Source organism: Lutjanus erythropterus, chromosome 22, assembly GCF_056507025.1.
Source record: "Lutjanus erythropterus isolate fLutEry1 chromosome 22, fLutEry1.hap2, whole genome shotgun sequence".
NCBI classification, from domain to species: domain Eukaryota; kingdom Metazoa; phylum Chordata; class Actinopteri; order Lutjaniformes; family Lutjanidae; genus Lutjanus; species Lutjanus erythropterus.
In genome coordinates, this window is record NC_139338.1 from 10,760,474 (window position 1) to 10,786,055 (window position 25,582).

The window sequence follows — 25,582 nt, forward strand, 5'->3', positions numbered from 1 at the left end:
CACACACACACACACAGGAAAGACTTTTCATGAGAAATTTCTCCTCTTTCCTTGATGATTGTATCATTGTCATTACTTCCACGCCAGTAAATCTGCAGCACTGAATTTTAAATGAGCTGAACACAAGTCAGCTGAACTGAACTGAATTGAGACACAGACAGAAAGAGGGGAAGGAGATGGCAGAGAGGCATGAAGAAAGAGGGAAGGGAGAAAACTGAGCACACACTGAGAGAGAGAGAGAGAGAGAGAGAGAGAGAGAGAGAGAGGAGGAGAAAGAGAGGAGTGACATCACATCTCCCTGCCTCTCTCTCTCCTCTCCCTCTCTCTCTCTCTCTGGCACCTTTGCTCCACTTCTCGCCGAGGAGGCGCACACACAGTTTCTCTGTCCTCCTTCGCTGGCTCACAAAGAGGGGCTGGACCACAGAAAACGGAAAAGGGAAAAAAAAAGGAAAAAAAATTTTTTGACAGGATGAACAACAGTTTCCTAAACATGGCGTCGATAGGCGACTTCGACCCGCTCAACGCGTCTATCCCGGCCACCAAAGTTGAAATCACAGTGTCCTGCAGGTAGGGGGATTTGTCTGTTTAACCTGCTTCCAGTCTCGCGGGGTGACTTACGGAAAAACACCGAGCCGTGAACGCACCTGTGCTTTAACTCCGTCCAAGTTTGCGTTTAGTTTCCGTGTAGCTTGTTTTAGCACCGAGAACACCGTGAAAAATGTCACATTTACGCTGTTAATGACGAGTAAACTATTTTCTGTACCTTACAAACTAAAATAGATAGCTGTGATGCGAGTTTGTTACTTTTACTCAACTTCAGCGCTGTTAAAACAAGCTAAAAGAACTATTTCATCGCGATAACACATACACAACTGTTATAGCAAACATTTAATGTAAAATATGAATACTATGTCAGTACTGTAACGTTAAAAAGCTATTAAGGTCCCGTCAAACCCACTTTAAAGCACCACAGACGCGCAGCTGCTACTGTACGTTGATATCAACGTTACTCGGGTTGGTTTGTTTACAGTGATTACAGGAGAAAACAATGTGTTTTATGTCTGTTTCAAACATAATGTGGATACAATAACATGCAAGTGCAATACAGTAAAACAACAGGAAATAGAAACGGTAGGATAAGATATAAAATGGTTAACTTATTCGGTAGATGTTTGAGTTGGGTTCATTGGGTCTATAAAGAACACAGTGTTTTTAAGTTAGTCCTCATAGACGTTTCATATTGCAGGGGAGACCGGGGACTTTTGCAACACATTTAACATTTCTCTCAGGTACTCGGGGACTATTTGGACTAGACCATCCAAATCTTTATGTAATAAACTTACATCTGTCTGCTAATCAGCCATGACGATTAGATGTGACATATTGTTCACAATATTTATTCGAATGGAAGAGGTCAGATGTTGCAACTGATCCCAGCCTTGGGGATGTTAGAGCTGCTATTTAACTTCCCAATATTTCAGTGTTAAACTGGAAGAATGGAACAGTTTGCACTGGAGCAAACTTTTATTGAACATGTATATCTGTGTTTTATACTTCATGTGCTCCACAATGATTTGTTTATGTTGAAAAATACTACAGCATGGTCTGTTTTAATGGATGGTTAGCCATGACAGAATATCATATGCTAGCTAGACACATTGACCCAGAGGCATGCTGAATATGTATCTTAGAAGTTTAGATTAATTCATAAGACTTGTCGCAACTGTCCCCAGTATACCCAAAATGCTGCCCCTATTATGTTGTTTGTTGTTATTTGCAATGTTTGACAGCTGACAATCTTGTCACTGTTCCTCGGTCACCTGTCATGAGAAACATCCATTTTGTGTATCAGAATCCTATAAAATCATTACAGGCAGTTATGGTGTGTGGACGTGCGAGTGTGCACTGTGCGTGTTTTCTGACGTGATGGAAACGGACAGAGAAAGCAGGGGATGAGGCTGGTGTGTATTTAACCCTCTTTGAAAGAGGTCTTTCTCTCTCATTCAGGGAGGATTTTCCTCTCTGCGTATGAGCAGAAGGTGAGAAATGCAGAGAATGTGGTTTATTTGTGCCAGACTGGTGACCCACAGTGGGCTACAGGCTGTACTGTACGCTTCACAGGTCAGCCACATGTTCTCAGGAGCCCCATGTCAGGAAATCCAATTTAATGTGACGCCTCCCCGATCAAATGAAATAAGTGGCATGGCACATGTAGCCTGCTGTCAGTGATGTCTTCTATCATGAGGATAGAACCTGATGAGGATATGTTTTCAGATTGATGCACTCATTGTGAAATATGTTACTGCTTTCTTTTTAGCCATGATGCTATCAGCAGTCCTACGTCTGCAGATGTCTACATGAGATATGATGTTAAAATGTTGAAATGCTCAGTATTGACGTTCCTCTGTATTGATATGAACGCTCACAGGAGACCAGGCACTGTGCCTGTATATCTGTGACGATATGTAAATCTGTCTTGGTTGCAGTTGAATAGAAGTGAACTTTTCCTGGATGTAGAAAACCTGTTCCTTCTGGGCTTGGACAAATACTCAGATGAGATGAATGAAACTGAAACTGAAAATGTCTTTGCATGTTTATGTTGTTGTATGTTCCTCCTGTTTCCTCCTGCCGCTGGTGCATTGTTGTAGTTTTGATTTTGTTTTTTGTTTTTTCTTCAAACATCCTGGTCAGATTGTGATGAAATTGTGATTGTGATGAAACATTTTGGCATTGTGCTTAGAGCCACAGCTAACAATTATGTGTATTATGGATTAGTCCGTTGAATATTTTCTTGATTAATCAGATTGTTTGTTGATTGAGCTGCAATGAAAAAAAAGTCAATATAGTCTGATGTCAGCTTCTTAAATGTGAATATTTTCTTTACTCCTCTGTGATAGTAAACTGAATATCTTTGGGTTGTGGACAAAACAGGATATTTGAGGACGTCTTGGCTTTGTTTCAAGTATTTTTATTGGAAGCATAAGGAAGTAAAAGGACTTGGAATTCTTACGTAAGAAGGAAGTGCTTCACATTTTACAATAATCACAGAGATGACTTAACATGAAAAAAGAGAGAGAAATAAAGAGAGTAGAAGAAGAGACAGAATATTGAATATGGGACGCCTTTGCTTTGGGAGACAGATGGACATTTCCTGACATTTATTGACCAACAACTAATCAATTACTTGTGAAAATAATGACAGATTAAAATAATAATTAGCCACAGCCCTAGTTGGTCCATAACATGTGAGAAAATGGTGAAAAATGTCAACCACTGTTTCCCAAAGTCCAACATGACGTCCCCAAATATCTTGAATTGTCCACAACCCAAAGATATTCAGTTTACTGTCACAGAGGAGTAAAGAAAGCAGAAAATATTCATATTTAAGAAGCTGACATGAGAGAATTTTGACTGTTTTTCTCTGTTTGTCAACACAGTCGATTAATTTAATAGCTGACAACTATTTGTTGCAGGTCTAATTGTGTTGTCATGAACATAATCCTGACAATCTCCATTTAGGCAGTATTAAAAGTGTTACAAATTTTATTTTAATTTGCAAATTTGAAACATACTGCATCAATCCGTCTATCATTTCGATTTCCAGTAGCTGCTTTAATTAGACTGCTGCAAATGTCAGTGTTCTAATTTCAGTTTAACTTAAGTGCAGGATAGAGTGTGTGTTGGCACTGTTTTCAAAAGTGTAGAAATTACATTGACTGAGCTGAAACAACTTTATGTGATGTTAATGCTAAGCTACTAGCCTTAAAGGAGCGGACAGAAACAGTTTCCTACCCTGCCTGAGTCCAATGGATGCTGCGATTACTGGATCTCCAGAAGGTTTCAGCACAATCTCCTTAGTAACAGAGAGATCATGTCATCTTGCAGCAGAATATATGAACATGTTTGGCAGAGTTTGCTAATGTCTGAGTCACCCAGCTCCTTCACCCCCTAGGGGTGTGTGCATGTGTGTGTGTGTGTGTCTGTGTGTTTTGGTGGACGTCCTCCCACCTTCAACCTGAGGTAGAGCGGGAGTGCCATGGTTACGGCCAGGTGTATGTGTGCATACACTCACATGTTTGTGTGTGCTTATACCGTATATGTTGTTGTGTGTTTGTGCGCGTTTCAAGTAAGTGGACACAATGGGCAGTGTACAGTATCACCATGGGAACGATTTTTATTAAAGTTTCCCTCTGTGTGTGTGTAGGGGGGTGTTAGGGTGAGAAATTTCACATAGGAGACAATGGCCTAAGAGAGAGTGCTATCAATGAGTGGTCGCTTTATTAGACAGTTGGGATTTTAATATGTGCAATGTGAATGACAGTGATAGTCATTGTCATTCACAGTTGATCAAGGATGAGATTTCCATCTCGGCAGGTCATTTAGTTTAGTCCAAAAGTCTTATGTTTGAGTGCATGTTAATGGAAATGGGTGCAAATATCTGCAATGAAGATGACTCAATTTGTCTTATTTCCAATGCAAATCAGCATTACTGAAACACGTAGGGTGTACATTCTGGTTTTAAGATGTTGTCAACTGTTTTGGGAAAAACTGAAACAAGCAATTTGCCAACAAGTAACATAATCATCTCTTGTTTTCACTTTTAATTTGATATTCATGCTTATTAAGGCTTTTTTTTATGACACTGAATGACTTATTAAAATGGAGATTATGCCAATGAGGTGCAGTGGAAAAGAGGGCAAGAAAAGAAAGAGAGATTGTGAGACTTCAAGCAGATACTTCATTCACACACTTTTAAAAATAAGGGTTCCAGAAGGGTTCTTCCTGAAGGGCTGAGGTTCTACCCACAGCCATTTGCTCTTTAAGAAACCTTTTTTTGAAGAAAGGGTTCATTTAGGGTTCTTTGTAAGACTTTTCATCTAAAGAACCCTTTTTGGAAGGGTTCATCTTTGTACCATAATATAAAAATGTTCATGGTAGAACCTCCTGGATGGGTTCTAGAATTAAACCCTTGAATATAAAAAGATTCTTGGAATCCCCTGGGTGGATTCTTGATAGCACTCTTAGAAGATAGAAAGGTTCTGAATAGTAATCCCAGACTCTCAGCCCTTTAGAATGGTTCAAAATAAGGTAAGGAGCTGGAACTGGGCCAGGTCCACGTTTGTGGAAAAGGCCTAAAAGAGAGTTCTTGGCGGAGCCTTTACACCATGGAAGGGTTCTCTGTAGAACATCTCATAGGGGGTTCTGGTTGAAACCTTTCCAAAATGGCTCTGTTGCTCTTTGAAAGGTGTAAGGACAAACTGAGGATCCCTTTATGGTTCTAGTTAGCACCATTTCTACAAGAGTAGAAGCTCTTCTTGTTTAATTATTGTGTATTCAGTGGTGACATAAGTGGTGCAGAAATGTTGACATATCCTCTCAGCCTGCGTCTCCAGCTAATTCAGATAATGCTCTGATACCACGGGGCCATGAAGTAAGAGCTTGGCTCAGACTCAGCAGCAAGCTGAAGACATTTTGCTGATCGATGGGAGAGCCCGAGGTATCAGCTGGGATCAATAAGCTACTAGCTGTAGTATCCTACTGTGTCACTCAAAAGGATACATGCATAAAAGTATGTTGTTCACACGTACTTTATAGGCGTACAGAGTATATGAATGACCGTACACACAAAGCATTCCTCAGCCACACTCCAGCAGTCAGTCAGTCACAGAAGAATAAATTACTCCCTGATGCACTTTAGTGTTACCAGGGGACTCTGCTGTGAATGGCCTTAAGCCCAAATATTCCATTAAGGTCATCGATCAGGCCAGCACACCGGCTGTTACCTGTTTTTTCACACTTAAACAGTCACGCACACACGCACACAACACACAAAAGAAATATGTGTCATATTTCGAGTGAGTAATGTTTGTAGAAGAAAGTTGAAGAAGGTTTGTGTTTGTAGAGTTAGTGTCTCAAGTTGATATTACAAAATAAGGGCTGAATGCTTGACTGAAATTCGAGCTATTCTTCAAACAATCAATTGTCTTGTCTGATGGGAAAAAAATTCTGCATGTTATCTCTAGATGAACTAAATGAGCCACAGTGCACTGAGTGAACTTATATGGGTGCTAATCAAAGTAACAAAACGTTGCCAAGCACATGAATTCCTGCAGTTTGACCATGTTTTGGCAAGAATCTGGCTCCGTGGTGCGTATCATGATACAGAGGTCACGATTCATTATATTGCAATGAGTAAAGAAGGTGATATTTTACTAGTTTTTAAATCTTATTTTATTATTTATTATTATTATTTTGTGACATAAAGAAAACCAAACCATATGCATAAAATATATAATAAGTTTAGATTGTATTTTGTTCAAGCAAATTCTTTGGCTGCGTAAAAACAGTTGTATTGTATCTGTCCAAGTATTGATTTTTTTTTTTTTTTTTTCCAGTATCCAGTGATAACAATACGGACACCAACCTTTTGTTGCTAACATTTCTTCATGCAGTGTGAAAGACTGCCTGCTGAAATATTTGTATCCAGGGGAATACATTGTTCGTGTTCCATGCTGCACAATGGGTTGCTGTTTCCTCGACCAAGCATGTGAATGTGTCATCAAAAAGGCGTTTGTGTTATGTTGGTGGTGGATTGCTTGATTTCAGATGGTTGTTTAATCTTTAGAGAAAGTCCTTTTCGTACCAGCATGATAGGAAAGAAAGACATTCACGCTAAAACAAGCTTGCAGCAGAAGAGCGACCCTGAGAGAGCTAAAAAGGCACTGACTTTTGAGGAGAATCCAAACAGTTTCTCCCTCCCGTGTCTCCCAGAATGTTTGACACATCTTTCTCTGTCTGTCTCTGTCTCTGTCTTTCCATGCATCCCAGCACTGTCAGCAAACAGGGTAACTGTTGACAGTAATAACTCTCATATTCTCTCATCTTCTGTCTACCTTCTCTCTGCACTCGGGTGGTGGGAAGGTTAAAAAAAGGCACATCTTTCCAGTTTCCACAGTTGCCACAACACATTGGTAGTTGTGTAAATGAAGAATTGAGAGGCAGGTGCTTTGTCCTGTGTCTTCGAACAACTTGCAGGTAAACGTGATCATATGCTCATGGGTATGACCCCTGAGCGGATGCCAAATCATATTATCCTCATATCAGGCAGCTCAGGCCTCAGTAGGTCTTAATCACCATGTATCTAAAATACTTTATGCAAGTAAGTGCATGTGTATACAAATTGTTCCTGACTGATTTCACTAAAGGCTGGTTTGGGGAAAAAAGAGGCCAAATTTGAAAATGAGGTCATATTTGTGCAGGCCTGAAGGCTGGGACACGCGACTGCTGTGATCCTAATGGATTCACTCAAAAAATGTGTCATCGTATCAGCTTCAAGCCACAAGTAGTCCTGCAGCTTTAGGTATTTCTTGTCATGCCAGATATGACTTAAAAAACCCATTACATAAGAGCAGTTTGACCTAATCACTTGGGACAATGTGATTCCCCTGATTGACCCTGTCTGAGGGTTTTTACCAAGAACCATCTGTGAAAGGTATCCCACAAAACCTCCTATAAAGGGTCTTCCACTAAATTCCTTGGAACCTTGGTGCTATCCAGTGAACCAGCCGCTGTCTCCAACAGTTTTGAGTGGAACCATTGTAATACTGGATACTGTATAATGACCTGTAGAGTATGACATGCCCACTGTGGTTCTCAGGGAAAACCTGCTATAGTTTTTGGTTCCAGCTGAGAACCAACTTTTTGGGCTCCGAACCTTGTGGAATTACTCAGAATGGTTCAAATGTAGGTGCAGGAATGGGGACCAGTTCCATGTTGGTGGAAAAGGCCTGTGAGAGGTTCTACAGAGAACCCTTCTATGGTGTAATGGTTTCTATCTAGAACCTTCAAGAAACCCAGGAGGTTCTACAAAAAAAACTTTTATATTACACCCAGGGGTTCTACTAGGGATCTTTTTTAATTCTAAAGATTTTATTTAGACCCCACAGAGGGGGGGCTACCTAGAACTCTTTTTATCCCAAAGGTTCGATCTAGCTCTCTTATATTCCAAGGGTTTTATCTAGAACCCACCCAGGGTGCTCTACCAAGAACCCCTTTCTGGTCCAAAGGTTTTATCTAGAACCCACCAAGTTCTAGTTCTATGAAGAACCCTTTTATATCATAGTACAAAGTACCCTTGACAAATCCTTCACAAAAAAGTTCTTAAAGAATTGCAATAATCCTCAAGAAGTCAAAGCATGACCACAGGATACGACAAAGAACTTTTCAGTTCTGAAAGTTCCGGAAATCACGTTTGTTGTAAATTAGCTACTTTGGAAGAAAAGGTCTTTTAAAGGACTCGTACTGTAAGTCTACCAAAGAACCCTTGACGAACTTGTTCTTAAACAAAAGGGTCTGGGTAGTACCTCAGGACCGTTTTTGGAAACAGAGAGGTAACTAACCAGTGGACCCAAGTCTCAAACAGAGGCAAGATCACTGCCGAGTGAATGGAGAATGGAGGGCGTACAAGGTAATCTTATGTCTGTCATCGTGTTCAAAAGGTTGCTTGTATTCTCCCTCCTTTGGAAAACCAGGCCTTTTGAATGGGCTCATTTAACACCGTGGTTGTCGGTATTTGTTGACAGGCACATAGTGACATACTGATTTGAAACCGCAGAAAAAGTCCCATTGGAATGAGTCACATCTTGTTCCTCTGTTCCTTCAAAAGCGCCGCTGTTGCCCATCAGCTGGTGCTACATTAATGCTGAACACAGCATGACCAGAGGCGCATGAGCAAAGCTTTTAGACTGGTTTAACATTTGCATATGATTTCCCACTACCAGCAGCATTAGTACTCCAAAATCCTTATTAATATGCCTGATGGATAATTCATGTCATTGAAATGAAAAAGAAATTGGCTTTGAAAACTCAGCTGGCTTCAACACTGGTCACTGAAGGTAAAATTATGATGGCAGGAAAATATTGGAAGGAAGGAGGGTAAAATGGGTTTTTGCTCTTGCTCTTGCAGCCTATTTAGTCTGTCATTCTGTCACTTGTCTGGCCTGACTTACTAATTTCTACTCAGAGAATAGTTTGTCTCTCTGGCAGTCAGGCCATCGGGCATGTCAGGTTGCCCACACGTTGGTCACGTTGGTTGTCGGCCATGCTGCCTACACAATCATTCTTAAGAAGCACCAGTATGTGACTCTGTTAGTATTTCTGGCTGTGGGTGTATGTGAATATTTGTTTCATGCAAACACAACGTAGCCCATTTCAGCTATCTTTTGCTAATTTGTGTGTCGCCAAATGTTCCACATGAGTCTTTTTATGGTATTTCTAAATAGCTTTGTTTGCCAAAGGCATTTATTTCACCTCTCTAAAAGCACAGACAGTTGTTCTTTGTTTTATCAACACAAACAAGTCTGCCTGAGTGAATGCTCAATATAGGTTCCAGACACGATGGATTTATAAGGTTGATATGATGCCAGAAGGCTCGGGCTGAAGCTTCCAAAAGCCAGTATTTTTATTGTTTCTTTAAAGGAGAAATATGTGTTGAACGTCTGGTTTTGTTTGCCCTTTTGTCATTTATTGGAGATGCAGAATGTTTGCCGAACAACATAGTGTCTGTCTATGAGTCATAAGAAATCACTGATAATCTTTTACAAGGAGTAAATGTTTATAAGAGTTAAACTAAGCAAAATGTTGAAGGAGTCTGGCAGGCAGTGAGACAGGCAGTCACTGAACTCCAGTGTGTTTATTTTCGGAGCAGTGGGATTTTGTTTTCGGGATAATAATCAACAGACAGTTAACCGTTCTAAACAGCTGATCAACTGATAGTGTAGGACTTGACGTCGCTTGTCAAAGTATTATATTACACGTGTCCTTCAGTTGTGTAGGTGCCTCTGTAGCCTGCAAGCAACCTGTCGTAGCTCAAGTCTGGGGAGGAGGGGGCAGGGGGGAAACTACTTGGCTCAACCATAGATTTATATTAAGTAGAGATTCAACCAATTTAATATACATCTATGGCACAAACTTGCTATTGGGACTGTAGTACGCATTTTTCAATGCTAGAGTCTTACATATTTCTCATTTAAAGCTACTACTAGGAATTTTTAACTAGTTATGCAACAGTCTCAATTTACCTTTTAAAAGACCATCTGTGAGACTGTTCAGCTATTTCTGTTTAGTTATTCTTAATGTCTGCCACAGGGTCGGATTCTATGGGAAATCAGATGAAACAAGCCTGTGTATAAATTTATCCAGGCAGAGTTACAGTGAGTTGTATGTCAACCAGTTCAAAAACAGCAGGAGGAGATTTTTCTTTAGATAATTTTATTTTTTAGGTTGTATTTTGTGGATATTATGGTGGAAACACTACCACTTTTGTCCACAGGGGCCTCCAAGATGAACAGAATATTAAAGCAACCTGTAGGAAGTAGTAGTAATTTGCCGACTTTTTTCAACTGGATGTTTTACAAATTGCTGTTTAAAAGTTTTGATTGTTTTTCCAGTATTAAACTCTATTGATAATGAATCAACACCACAAAAAAAGATGAAAGACAAAATGATCAGTTTGCATTTTTTTTTTTTTGTTATGTTTTTGGGCTTTTCTTGCCTTTATTTGATAGGACAGCTGAAGAGCAGACAGGAAAGGGGGGTGAAGAGAGAGGGGATGACACGCAGCAAAGGGCCACAGGCAGGAGTCGGACCAGCGGCCGCTGCAGAGGACTGATAGCCTCCATACATGGGGCGAACGCTCCACCAACTGAGCTAAACAGCCGCCCCGATCAGCTTGCATTTTTATCAATGTATCATTGTAATGTTGTTATAGAAAGTAATATTAAACCACCATGAGCTTTGAGATATGGCAACCAGGGACAAAGAGATATAATCTTTAAAACGACTCAGACCTGTGTATGAAGGGATGGGTTGTTCAGTGAGGCCAAAGCGTAGAGTTAGACATAAAGCTTGTAATATTTTGATGGATAAATTACACAGTGAAGTGTGTGTTGAGGCCTTCGCTTTGTAACAGGTCGAAACAAACACCATTTACAGGTCGAAACAAAACCATTTTTTCTTACTCTTACTTTGGAGATTGTTAATCTTGACTTGAGTGAAGCTGTAGAATAGACTACATGGACCACTTAACTCCCACATTATCTACAATGTGCATCCCAGTCCAAAGTCTGAACCTCCTTCCACAAATTAAGAAAAACATATTGACTGCTCTGCCTTATAGTCTCCATGTTGATTTTTCTTTGTTCAAAAAAGTTAAAGAGAGCTCATATAACCACATCTTCAATACAAGATAAAAGACTTCCAATTTGAAAACAGTGCAGTGGTTGAATCTCACCCTGGGAAGCAGATAGAGGGAAGACGCTTCAGGTTATTGGGCCACAGCCAAGAAAAAGATGAAAAGTAGGTTGGATAAATGTAGGTTGTGTAAGGCTGGGTCTTACAAAAAACAGACTTGGGACTATTGAGACAGAAGTAAAGGAAAAGCTTGACATTTCAGATTGTATTTGGACTCCAGGCCATTGCTGTAATTATGAATGCATTCTTAGTCATTTTGAAAAATAAGCCCTCAGAAAAGGTGATGAATATTTAGATTTCAAGTTGGGTGTTTCCATGTAGTGTAATGTTTCTTAAGGCTAATTTATGCCCACTTTAGCTACCTATGTCTGTTTCAAATGATGTAACCATTACTGTCCACATACTTCCATGTGTCCTGTACATTAACATGGATGTTAAGCAGTACATCCACAAGACGGCGCTGCTCAGTCAAACATTACCCCAAAGAAAAAGAGGAAGAGTCAAAAACTTCTGACAACAACAAACATAGTGAAAAAGGCAAAAGTAGAGGCAGTGTTGTAGAAGGAGGTGTGTGCAACCATCACATCACCACATGGTGATGAAGAATTCTTTTCATTAGCTAACTGACAAACGTAATTTCCAGTACTTTTGGAAATTTTAAAACTCCTTTGTCATGTCCCGTGGTTGTGCCTTGCTTGAACTACTGGCCATACTGCTATGCTGTCCCTCATGACCTCTGGTGATACTGCTCTGTTTCATCTGTATGGTCCGTATCTGTAATCAGAAAATTCAGAAAATGTGCACAGATATGTATGAAATTAATACAGATTATGGGCGGAATGTAATGTTAACCATAAGGTAGCCTTTAGAGTTGCTATCATTTATCATTAACATATAAGGCAGAAAAGAAGCTGCTTGAGGTGGTTTGGGCATCTAATGAGGGGGGACTTTTCCATTGTCACTTTTGGCTGCACCGAGTCAAACCATGCTGCGCTGGTTTGCATTTGCATTTGCATTAATGAGCCAAGCTGCACCAAGTCGCGCCTGAGATGGATCTTCTCTGGTGTTGGGCCAAAGTGTGCTGGACCTGCAAGACAGTAAAGACAGGGAGGTTTTTTAAAGATGTCTGTGTGTTAATTCTCAGTACTTTTGTAGCTTCTAACTGAATCTCTGTGGTTTAAAGTTTAAAGACTTTTATTGATAAGTAGTTATAGGAACAGCCGCTCAAATCAAGCTTTATCAAGCTCATCTTTGATTAAATACATGCCTTCTACTGAGAAGCTCTGATGTAATTGGGATGCAGATACTTGCCGCACTGGGCTAACATACTGAGTCAAAACAAGTCAAGTCAGCACGTGTATGAAAAAGGGGTACAAGTTGCCTTTTGGGTGCCCACGTTTTTCTGGACATGTCCGCCTGGCATTAGACCTTTGGTTAGAACCAGAATAAGCTGGAGATATTATATATCTCCTCTGGTTTGGTTACACAACCCAGGAGGAGCTGGAAAACACTGCAGGGGGGAGCGATGTGTGGAATACCTTGCTTAGCCCACAGCCACCGTGACCCAGCCCCTGGATAAGAGGTTGAAAATGGATTGATGCATGAGGCATTGCTAGCAGCAAAGTTCTTAGTGTCAAGGTATTTTTTGAAGAGATAAAGTGAAGCTAATGTTGTTCGTCCCCTCAAGATGTGGCTCTCCCTGAGGGTCACATGCCCCCTGTGGACTTCATACCATCGATTGTATCGATGCACCTTTTAAAACTCGCTGTTGCAATTTCTCTTGCAAAGCAACTAGAGGATCTTTCACTGCGCAGCCTTTCATTTTGCTCCCAGCTTTAAGGGTGAACCACTTACCCCGCAACCCCACCCTTTAACACCACGAGTCATGGTCGACCCACTATCTATTTTCAGGTCGCTCACTCCCACTCCGCCTATGGGAAGTGATTGTGTTGACCTTTTTGGCCCCATAGAGCTCACATAATGGTTCTCTTATTGAAGACGCCACTGACAACCATCATGTTGAAGGGAAGACAGGGTTGCCTGCTGCGCCCCGGTTCAATGCCAGCCCCATAACACAAAAGGACGTGTGCGCGAGTGTGCACGATGAGGACGGCCGCTAACTTTTCCTGTCTGTTTACATGTAGTTCTGAACAGCGGGGAGCGCAAATGATTTTGGATGGGAGCACAGTGGTGCTGGCAATCAGCGAGACAAAGCTATATTGAAGAAAGCCTTTCTGAATTGATGCCATTGTCTTGTCTGTCTTCCCTCAGAGTGAAACAGAGTGTCCTATGCTTTTGGGTGCTATCAGAGTGTGTTTATGTGCATCTCTGAGAGTTTTTGTGTGTGTGTTAGAGGGCAGAATCCTATTCTGTAATCAGGTTTGGGCTTCTTCTAGTCAAGCCAGTAAAGATTTATGCACTCGGAGGAAATTACTGCACTCGGAGGGAATTACTATCGACCCCCTTCCTACTGTTATTCTCTCACTGTGGGTGGTTTTCTACATAAGTCACCAGACGAAGTGTGCACTGTCACAACATGTGTGTGTCTGTGTGTGTTTAATTGCACTGTACGCTGCACACATTTTGAGAACCACACACTGATACAATGCCTCTGCTCCATACATCAAGCTGTATAGCAGTGCTGAGAAAATGGATTGATAAAGATCTGACAGAGAGGCAGAGCAAGTCATTCACGAAGGTCAAGGGCTATACAAACACACACGCACACACACAAAGCAGTTGTGTACCACTCTACTACTACATGCAGAAAGTAATAAGTGGAGGTGTAATAGGTGTACATGTTGACCTTACTCTCAAGGTTAGACAGCTGTGGTGTTATTTTAAAAAGCAGGTGATAAAGCATGGACTCAAGGACACACACTCACTCACATGCACTCATTTCACATCAGCAACAAAAAGGCAAGCTAAACAGAGTCAACCTGAGCTATTCCTGAAAAGTTACTGTGGACTTTGGGACAAATTATATATAGCACATTGTTGTTGTTGTTGTTTTGTTTTTACAGAAAATTATGAACATTTGCAGACTTTCGTTACAGCTTTGTATTCATGTGGATTTCAGGGATGCTGCGGTGGGGAAATTTTCCCACAGGTTAATACACCTTTGGCAACACCGGTATTACCATTACACCGGACACTTTATAGGAAAAGATATGAGTGACAATGCTTTTTAGAGTGCCAACTTTGACCTTTAACATTAGATAATTAGCTCTTCCCCTTACTTTGAACAAAAATGCTTAGAATGATGGTCAATCATTAAGTGTCCAGGTGATCTGACTAAGTATTGATGACTTGCTTGGATGCTGGGAACGGTGTGCAAGTAATGTAGGTATTACACAGTGTTTAGAAATACACTGATTACAAGGGCAACAAGCCCAGACCCGAAATCAAGTAATTTTTAAGCCTAGACCAATTTGGCCTTTGATAAATATTAATTTTTTGGGGTGTAGTAGCCCAGACTTTGGGCATCAATGCCAAAACTAATGGGGCAATAACAACCAGTGATAATTACTTATATAGTCAAACAGTATTAGTACAATTAGATGATAATTGTCACTGTCAGTAATCAATGCAATCATACATTATTAGACTGTGAACCATTAATGTAATCAATAAATAACATAAAACAACCTTATTGTACTATATATTATCCTGTGTTTCTGCAGTTGTGACATTAAAAAATACAGTATTAGCAGTTTAAATTGTATGGAAGCTCATTTCTGCCAGTGTGATGGGAATAAAGATTCTTATTTAGTTAGTTAGTTTAGTTAGTTATTATTATTATTATAACAAGTTACTATGATGAGAAACCTAGTTAAGTCTTATTTTGATACTAACTCAGCAGTTTTTATTATTATAATGACTTGCAACTTAACTAAAACTCGCTGCGCTTTCCGGGAAAAATATCATGCCAGGCTTTCTTGAGGAAACAGGAATTACAAAAAAAACAACCCAACAAAAAACCACATAACCCCAGAAACACAGCATAAAAGGTGTCTTATGTTGACAGTCATCTTGTTAACTCGACATCACTATAATCCAGAGAAGGAGAGAGAAAGAGAGTGCAAGGGAAAGATGCTGCCTTTACTTGATTGTTTTCATGTATGTGACATATTCTACAGATATAGACATTTACTGTAGTGAATGGGGTTGCTGGTATGATGTCAATATGACTATCAACAGATAATTTTCACTGTCTTCAACACGGAAAAAATAGGTGAGACAGAACAGGGGCTGAAATGGAGGGCAAGAGGTTCTGTGATGCACACGCTCTACAGATACTTTTTGAGGGCACAACTGTCAGTTCAAAACAGGACATGCCAAACTGGCCGAGTGGGTAGAAGGGGCATCACGGCCACACTCTGGGACATCCATAGCACTGGTCGTTTTGATGTGGTAAAATTCCTGCTCTGTCCTTGCCAAGGATAGCCTTAGTGTTGACAAATTAGCACTAGCTAGTGAACCCAACACAATACTCACTCTTATTTCTGTACACACCCCACAACTGTTTGGAGATGCTGGGGCTCTCTTCCAGTGGATTTCACTCAGTACAGCCATAGTTGTCAAACAGCCTCATGTCAGGCTGTGATTAGCCTAGAGCTGTATGTTTGAAGTCTGACTTCTGCTGTGTACGACTGTGCTGCTGCTGTACGGAGCAGATACTTTCAGTTCATAATTGTTGCGCCCATCGTCCAACTAAGTATTGATCACATGCTTAGATGGTGTGGGTGGTGGGCAGATAATTTAATCAGCATAGACTGAACACCACTGGTAACACCTACTACTGCGCAAACCTGGTGGACTTTCTATTAGAACTGCAGTGTAAGAGATGGTTTTGTCAAAGTGTTGAGCAGATGTCCTTCTGGGGTATTTTTAGAATAAATGAGCAGTGAGACCTGTTGACCCTCTGGGTCAAACAGGCGTTAAAAGCTCTGCTCAATGGGCCATCCAAGAACATACAGAGAACAAGACCTGATAGCAAATGAATTCATCAATAGCTTCCAAGATGTACAGCGGAAAGCCTGAGGGAGCAATTCAGCTCAAGGATTCACGCACACATGCATTTAAAAGCATTTAAACAGTCATGCATGCACATTGCATACACACACACGCTCAGATATTTGTGCTGCAGAGCCTCCCATCAGTCAGACAGCTGATGACATTTTCAGCGCACACAGCGCGGCACACACACATAAAATATGCTCACATTTGATGCTCTGACATTTTATTTTCACTCTGATGTAGAGTTTCTCCCATGGGAAATAAAGCCATAATAAAACAAATCAAAACATCTCCTCTAAATTCTGCCAGCCAATTAGATTTTTTGACATTTTGGGTGTGATATCTCTGATATCTGATAAGGATTTTCCCTCTACCGTTTCACCAGAAAAAGACTCCACATCGAGCTCTCAGACTGTCAGTGCGACACAGATTTAGACTATTTGACAAGTAAGATTAGTTGACATACAGTAAATCACCCTCACAGTCCTATTTACAGCCAGGGAGAGACAGACACAGAGGGAGAGAGAGAAACTGGCTGGCCTAATGAAGTCATCTCCATCCCGGTCACATAGCACAGAGGCTGTTTGAATTCCTCCAGGGATGCTGCCTCCCGCTCTGTCTGTCTCCCCCTCTCGCTCATGTAGGAGCCCCTGGCCTCAGCGTGCACATCCAAGCATGTCTCTCCGTTTCTCTCACATGCACAAACACACACTCGGCGTCCTGTTGTTAACGTTGCATGGCAGCCATAGTACTCATGTCGTGGAGACAAAGAGAGATATGGAGGTTAATGCTGTGTACTCCATCTTCCTCCCTCCCTTATACAATGGCAGCTCCCCCTTCCATCATCAAAACATAAGCTTACACACTCTCAGACGTTCTGTAAGGCAGTTTGTACAGACAGACATGTGCAGACACAATTAAAAACCACACACACAAGTTTTACACACATGCTTTGCTGCCAAAAGGTTGGCTGCATGACATCTGAGCATGTTCCATTTATTGTGTCAACTCTGACATTGCAGTTTAAGAAAATACTGTATGACTGAACATAAATTATAAAAAAATTTTTTTGCAAATGAGACAAATAACATCTTTGTCATAATCTCACCTTCTCTTTATTTCACATTTTCCTTAACTGATAATTGAAAACATTAACAATCAATAATCGATTAATAATTAAAAATATGTAAAATATTGTGCCTTTATTGTCTTAGTGTCTTTGTCACAAGTGAGGGATCATTTTGAGGGATCACTGCAAAAAATGTGTATATATTCTATATTAGGGATGCAACAAATGATTATTTTCATTATCAATTAATCTGTTGATAATCAATTGGTTGTTTGGTCTATAAAATGTAATAAAGGACTAAAGGAACCAAACAATATTCACATTTAAGAAGCTAGAATAGTAGACTTTTGAGTTTTTTTCTTAAGAAATTACTTAACACGATTATCAAAAAAGTTGTTGATTAATTTAATAATCAGTTCACAATTGATTAATTGATTAATAGCTGCACTACTCTATATTCTGTGTAAAGAATATTGTCTGATATCAATAGCGATATCAGAATTTGTGTGCTCCCTGATATTAGTATCGACACTGACCCCAAAGGAAACAAAGTAATAACCAACAAGGCTGTCGCTCAGAAAAGCTGCTTTTGTCAACCTGTCCTTATTCAACAAATGGCTCCACTAGAGATGATAATGTTCAATCATTAATTTATTAATCACTGTTAAGAATTTAACCAATTAAAAATGTATTAATTGCTAATTAATTGAAATAGCAGTAATAATGCCTCATTTAATATTGTTATGTCTCGCATTTGTGAAAAAAAGAGACTTAGACTTAAAATGAGAGAAAATAGAAAAAAGAGAAAAACATTATAATGATCTTATTAATTATTACTGATTAATCGATTGCATTTTCAACCCATGAATTTGCCTACAAGATGATGCCAAGTGGTACACAAACGTACATTATCGGTTAATACATTTTTAATCGGTTAAATTCTCAACCGATCAATCGATTTGTCATCATGAACATCCCTACTGTGTATGTAAAACAGCTTTGACATTTGGCTTCCTTGCTCGTTGAGCAGCTACATGCATTTGAAGGCTGAGACGTGCGTTGATGGAGGAAACTATAGACGAGCCAGACTAGACTGCACTGAAAGCAGTGACAAAGGCAATTAAGGTGAAAAGCCACTAGCACAGATGTGTGGCTGTGTGTTGTCCATGACTGATGTGTATTTTGCTACACATGGATAGTGGCGTGGCATATTTCAGCGTGTGTGTGTGCGTGCGTTTGCGTGTGTGTGTGTGTGTGTGTGTGTTGAGATGTTCTCTTGGCTCTCCCAGCCCTTGTCAAGAAGAATTAGGGCAGCCCTCTTAGAGAAGCAGAGAGAGAATACAAGCTGCTGATGCTCCCCTTCAGTGTGTGCGTCTATAAGTGTGTGTATGTGTGTGTGAGGGCTTGTGCAAGCATGTGCTTTTCATCATGTTCTGTAACAAATGGTCATCACTGTTAAATAGGATAGATCAGTAAAAATGTAGAGGGGAGGAAGTGAAGGAGAAAGAACACAAAGGAGAGAGAGAGGGAAAAAAAAGAAGAGATGCAGGTACTTGTAGCACTGTGCTCAGCGACCTGTTGAGAACATGTGAGCATGCCCAGTTGTCTCCTCTCGCTCCACATGCTTCCAAGAATATTCCTGGTCTGTTGCTAAGCACAGCCACACACACACACACACACACACACACACACACACACACACACACACACACACACACACACACACACACAGCGAAGAGTCCAGCAGTGGTGGAAGTGCATGAAAGGCCAAGAGAACAGGACCTCTATTTAAATGTAAATGTACATGAACACAGTATAGATCTTTGATAAAAAACTAAATTTTTTAACATCCCAACTAGAAAATGCCAGAACTGAAAGAATGTGTAAAATGCGACGAGAGGAGGCCACAAGAATTTCCTGTATTTACTTTCAAGATATCATGTTGACATTTAAGCGAGAAGAAGAAAACATCACAGGGTTTTCTTTTTTCTAAACCCGTCAGTAGCCTGTGATTTGGCGCTTACAGTCCCTGCATAATGTATGAGGTGCGTTAGACCTGCTTTACAAGCGCTTAAAGCTCCATTAGACAGTATTTTTTGGCATTAACATTTAATGAGAGGGCTCCCAGTGAGGTGAAGGGGTTGCTTGTACAGCCCAGCTCCGCTTAGCATCAACATTCATTGTGGTTTTGTGGATTGGCAAGTCTGGACCTTATGGGAAGTTTCTCAGAATTGCCTCTCCTTTGTCTCCTGACAGATGATTGACCCGTAGGACAAATTAAGGGTAAAGGTAAAGACTGTTGATGGCTGAACATCACCGCCTGAACAGTAAAGAGGACAAGAGGAGTAGGAGGAGACAAAAGAGAAAGTCTTTGATGAGCTGGAAGGCAGAGGAACGGAACTGAAGTCTCTGGTTTAATAATGAGCGAATGTTTGATCTGCGTTCCTCCTGTGTTGCTAGGCTCACATCAGACCTACATCTATATGTAATTTAGATGTGCTGTGAATCAGGCCACTTCTGTCACACTGTCAGGGTGAAAAGAGGACAGTCAGAGAAAAGTCTGCACGTAAGGTGCTTTGTGAAATAAGACAAAAGTAGTAATAGTGACAGTAATGTTTGGAAAGTGACATTTTCTGAAAGACACAACAAAAACTTTTGAATAGTTACCTATGATGTATGGCGTGGCATTATTAATATTATATGAGACTAGATATTGTTTTATATTGTGATATAGCACAAGGGTTTCCTGAGGAGTAAAAAAACCCAGAAAATATTCACATTTTAGAAGCTGGATCAGAGAAGATTATCTAAAATATTCAGAAAGATTAAACTATTATCAAAACAGTTGGAGATTAATTTAATAGCTGACAACTAATTGATTGATTAAGGCTACGTTTACACTGCAGGCAAAAGTGGCCCAAATCATTTTTTGCTCAAATGTCACTGAAGTGTTTTTTTTTTTACATGCAGGATTTTTCAGGACCATGATCAATTCACACTGGAATGATTTTGTCCACATTTTAAAAATAATGTGAACAGCCAAAAAATCAGATCTGAGCATAAAATTGAGCACTAAGACTCGCAGTGTGAATGTAGCCTAATCAGTACAGCTCTACCAATTTTACTACTTTAAGGAATGTTTGAAATGAAGTATGTTTGTGGCAATAAGGGGTGTGCGTGATTAGTCCACTACATGATTAAATGCTGCCCCTCTCTCCATATGCTACAAGCGCATATGCCCCGATGGCCAAGGCAACACCGGATGTTTATATCAGCAAAGTCGGACTGATGACAGCTTGTAAAACCAGCGTGGTTTGGCAGTGTTTTAATCTAGAAAATGGAAATAATGTTGGATGTAGTCTGTGACGTTGAAAAAGTTGAAGCGTTTAGTGAGTTGTTATCATGTTTTATAGGTTAATGTGTAGTGTTGCACAGCGCAAAGTGGTACGCATTTCAGCAGCATTTTAAGTTAGACTGTGATTAATGTCTTCAAATGGCTCTTAATGCGCACAGTATTTTTTGACTTAGTGTTAGACTAGTCAACTAGTCTAAATTAAATTTTGGGTTTAATCGACAGGGAAATTAGTTGCCAGGAACGTCCCTAGTGGCAATGTTCACTTCTCTTGAAGAAAAAACAGTGTCATTGAATTGTAAATCACTAACAATACACTGAATAAATCGAGTAAATTGTAAAAGGAATTACAAGAGAAAATCGTATCTTTCTCAGGGTTTCTTTGTCTTTCATTTGCTGGTGTGTACAGTCACACATGGACTCTAATTTCAGATTAGTCACCACAACAAAAATAGCCTCTTTGTTTTCCACCCAGCGATATCTTTAGCATGGCCGGTTTATCTGTGCATGGGTTCTTTATCTTGTTTATTGAGGAAAAGGACCTAAGGCTTATTAGGTCTGCAATACTGGACCTAAACATATCATGAAGCAGTATCACTCAGACGGTCATTTGTTTGTATGACGTCATGGTTGTGGGGTAGTTGTTGAACTGGAAAATCACTAGACCGTACGCAGGTTCCTCCATGTGGTTCTCTGCATGTGTCTACATGTGTGTAGCTGTATCTAGTTCAGTGAGATGGTGTAGTCTCCACAGAGTCTATTCAGGTCACGGTCAAACTGAGAGAGAGACAGACAGAAAGAAAGAGAAGAGAAGGATAGTGAGGTGGGGAAAAAAGAAGTCAGTCAAAAGACAGAATGGGAATTAATGCTTTGGGCTCTCACTGAGAAAACCCCTTTTCCCCTGAGAAGAGGACAGAACAGGAGACAGGAGAGGAGACCAGAGGACTTGGAAGTGAAGAACGGTGTAGTAATAATGATGTAAAAGGAGTGGAGAATAATTGAAGCTGTGTGAAAAGCTCAAGTAGGGAGAGGAGAGGTTCGAGGAAGCAGAGGTGAAGCAGAAGAAATGTGATGGAAAGACAGCACAGCGTGTATCGAGCCAAAGAGCAGCAAGTTCAGGGTATCAAACGGCTTGTACCAGGAGCAGCCGAATGGTTTGGAAATGACCAGAAATACCACACCAGAGTGGAAAACCAGTCGTTAAAAGTAAATGTCAGTTGATGACACAGATCAGGAGTGGCTGCTCATACTGAAACCTGAATCTGAACCACAGGAAGGAAGGAGAACCTAATTTGCCTTCAGAGGGTTTTCCTCTGTATTAGTGCGTAATCAAAACTTCAATCTATAGGTCATTTCTCTCCCTAATTTATGTGAAGTTATTTTGAAGAAAATGGACCTCATGCATGAATCAGTCAAACAAACAGATTTGATCTTAAATTTTGTGGCATTGATCAATACATCTGTACTTCCTGCTTGTTCTTAGATAAGATCAAATCTACCCAGATGTCAAAAAAAGTTACCTGAAAGTTAAAAATCCATTCAGTAAATATTCAGATCTGGAACACAGTAGTCCCCTGGCTGGTGGGTTAAGGAGTGCAAAGACTTGGCTGCACCTGCTGCACCCCCGACAGAGAAACCTCCTCAATGATGCTCCAACGCGCTCATCCATGTCTGCTGAAAAAAGTTGTTTCTTTCTTTTTCTGCCCTTATGTCTTTTCCGTTTAATTTCTTTCCCCCTGTTTTTCTGTGCTTGTTGGTTTGTGGTTTTGCACACGGCACTTCAGCCTGCTGTTCTAATATGGATTTATTTCCTCATTTCCGTATGATAATTGAAAACTTCCTGACACGTGCATCAACTGTGATTCATCAACAACATCATTCTTATTTTCCTCTTGCTGATTTAAGAACAATTATAAGAGAGAAATAAGAAAACATTCATACATGAGGCCCACTGTGTATGTCAAGATGTATACTGAAAAGCAACTATGGCTGTCAAATGAATGTAGTGGAGTAAAAAGTACAATTTTTTCTCTGAGGTGTTGTGGAGAATAAGTATAAAGTTGTATAAAGGGGCCTCTAAATTGAAGTAAATGCACTTAGTTACTTCCCAACACCATCTCTAAAGTAAAAAGGTATATACAGGTTTTGGAGAAACATATGCTGCCATCCAGACACCTGTCTTTTTTCAGGGACGTCCCTGATTATCTCAGCAAGAGGATGCCAAGACACATCAAAAACATAATGACAATGAAATGTTCCATCATGTGTTCTTCATACATCATGTACTTTCTCTGTACATTTATACACAGAAGGAGAGAGATTGAGGGAAATGTCTTAAAAGACCCTGAGAAAGAAATCTAGCTCAGAGTCTATACTCGGCGCCTCCACGTTCTGTAGCTTTTAAACCCCCTCCTCTTTCACGGTGCCCCTCTCAACTTTTCTCTATTTTTCTCTGCTCATGGTTAAGCCTAAATAAAGTCCATAACAACAAAAATAGAGCAGTTAAAGGAACAATCTCAAACACACACAGACAGAAAACAAGCTTCCTCTTGCTCCTCTCACAGACTTAGGGATGGCTAATTAGACTGCCTGCCTCTCTTCCTCAACAACTCTTCCACTCAACACCTGTTCTTTCTTTCTCTCAACTGTCCTCTCCCTGTTCCTCTTCTAACAATCCCTTTTATTTGCTTCCCCTTCCTCTGTTAATCTTTAATTTTACTTTTCCTCACTCTCCTTCTCCTCTTCACCCTCCTGCGGCGGGCTAAAAATGGTTGCTGTTGTGTAGTCAACGTAACACAGTGTTACTAGCGCAGACTCTCCAGCCTGTCCAAAAGGCACAGAGGATGTATTCATTAATTTAATAACAGGAGAGAGGAGAGGGAAGTGGGGAGAGATGAATGAAAAATAGATCAGAAGAAGGGGAAAAGTGGGATAAGGGAGGAGAGGATGACTGGGGAACGAGGTGGAAAGGTGAGCACCACACTCTTAAAAAAAATAAGGGTTTCAAAAGGGTTCCTCCTGAAGTGCTGAGGTTCTACTTGCTTGTGAAGAACACTTTTTGGAAGAAGGGGTTTGTCAGGGATTGTTGAGATCCTCGAAGAACTCTTTTGTCATCAGTTCTTTGTACAGTTATATAAAAGGGTTCTCTTTAGGCCCTCCTGGGTGGGTTCTAGATCAAACCCTTGGATTATAAAAGCATTCTCGGTAGAACCCCCTGGATGGCATCTTGTTAGCACCCTGAGAAGGTGAACAGGTTTTGGTTAGAAGCCCCAGCCACGGTTCTGGGCAGAAGAATTCTATGAAGAAGATCTCACAGGGGGTTCTGGATGAAACCTTTGACAGATGGTTCTAGGTATAACCCTCTATGCTGGCTTCTAGTCGAACTATCTGAAACAATTCCAAGCGGAAACTTTGTAAAATGTTCTGCGAAGAACCAAAAAGGTGGGGGCAAGGTGAAGAACCCATATGGTTCTAGTTGGCGCCTTTATATTAAAGAGTCCACAGATACCACAGCACTGATGGCATCCCCTGCTTGTCAAGTGTCAGGCAAAAAAACAACACACAACTGTCAGTCAACTCGGTCAAGTGAGCCCCAATTGGCTGTCAGTAGTTGCCATGGTTACTGTCCCCACACCGCTGTTATCATGTGGTTCTCCCGAGGTGTGTCTCCAGCTTGTGTGTGTGGGAGGGAGGGAGAGATAACCCCCCTCTCTGACCCCACATCGAAGCTCCACCAGGCATTTCACATAATTAGAGAGTTGTCATATCAGCTGAAGATGCTGCCTCACCGTCTCTCTCTCTTTATGTGCCTCTTCACGTCTGTCTTTTGTCTCTGTTTGTCGTTTTTTTTTTTACCCTTTAATTATGTCTCTCAGAAGGAGATTGAGAAACCAAATCAGTATGAAGGAGCATATGTGTGTGTGTGTGTATCTGGAGTCAGAGTTCCCTTCCTGTTGCTGTGATTGACAGCTGTCAGAGGTGATGCGTCAGAGGCAGGGCCAGGATGGCAGTGAACTGTGCTGGTATAGGTTTCCCTCAGGGAGGAGAAAGCGTGGTTTGACAGCAGAAGAGACGCTTTGATCAAATCTGAGATCAGTGCTGTCAAATATGGTGACAATAGTGTGTCGGTGATCCTGGCGGTGCGTTTTTTTTTTTTGTGTAGCTTAAGTCTTTAGAGCTGACAGTTAAAATACAAGAGTGAAGTTAATTAAAAAAAACAATACATGAACAGAGATTCCTTTTGCAAGATGTGGAGGAGACTTTTTAATATGATTAAAATATTACACGACACTTGTCAGAGATGTTGATACTCGGGACATAATAATACATTGAATATCGTGATACCATTACATCTCTTGTCGATATACTAGCCTTTAACTCAGCAGACCCTAGTTCAATTTTCAGCTTCTTTATACTCTTGTTTAACTGAAAGGGGACCGACTCTGCTCATTTCCAGATCTGTATTTTTATTCCTCTAGAGTAGTTTTGCATGATCCACAGTTCAAAAACATTGTTATTTATCTTCTAATGGCCCTTTATGCAGCCCTGAGTTGACGTCAGCTCATCATCAAAAATAGAAAACATTGTTGGAAACTTTTTGCTCACAGGAATTACTTTTCCATATGTTTACCTCATTATTTGAAACTTCAGACATGTTTCATGTGAACATCCAACATTGTAACATTACGACAGAAAATAAGGGAACGCATAATAGGTCCCCTTCAAGAAGTCGGAGAATTTTCTCAACTCATAAATGAGAAAAATCTAAAAAAAAAAATCCAAACAACCACATTTGGAGGTTTCATTGAACAGTGATGCAGAACAGTAACCCTAAATATGATCTGGTTTGATTGCCTTGGTGATATCAGTGATGACTCATCAGTCGTCACATG

General features: G+C 40.5%; 1 protein-coding gene across 1 annotated transcript in view; it reads left to right on the plus strand.

The window, feature by feature from the left end:
• Window positions 1-360: 360 nt before the first annotated feature.
• The window catches only part of LOC146306671 (copine-8), a 113,961-nt gene continuing 88,739 nt past the window's right edge, over window positions 361-25,582 (plus strand). The window contains exon 1 of the mRNA XM_084710832.1: window positions 361-567. Within this exon, the coding sequence (XP_084566958.1) occupies window positions 470-567 (98 nt within the window). The 5' untranslated portion in view covers window positions 361-469. The remainder of the gene's footprint in view (window positions 568-25,582) is intronic.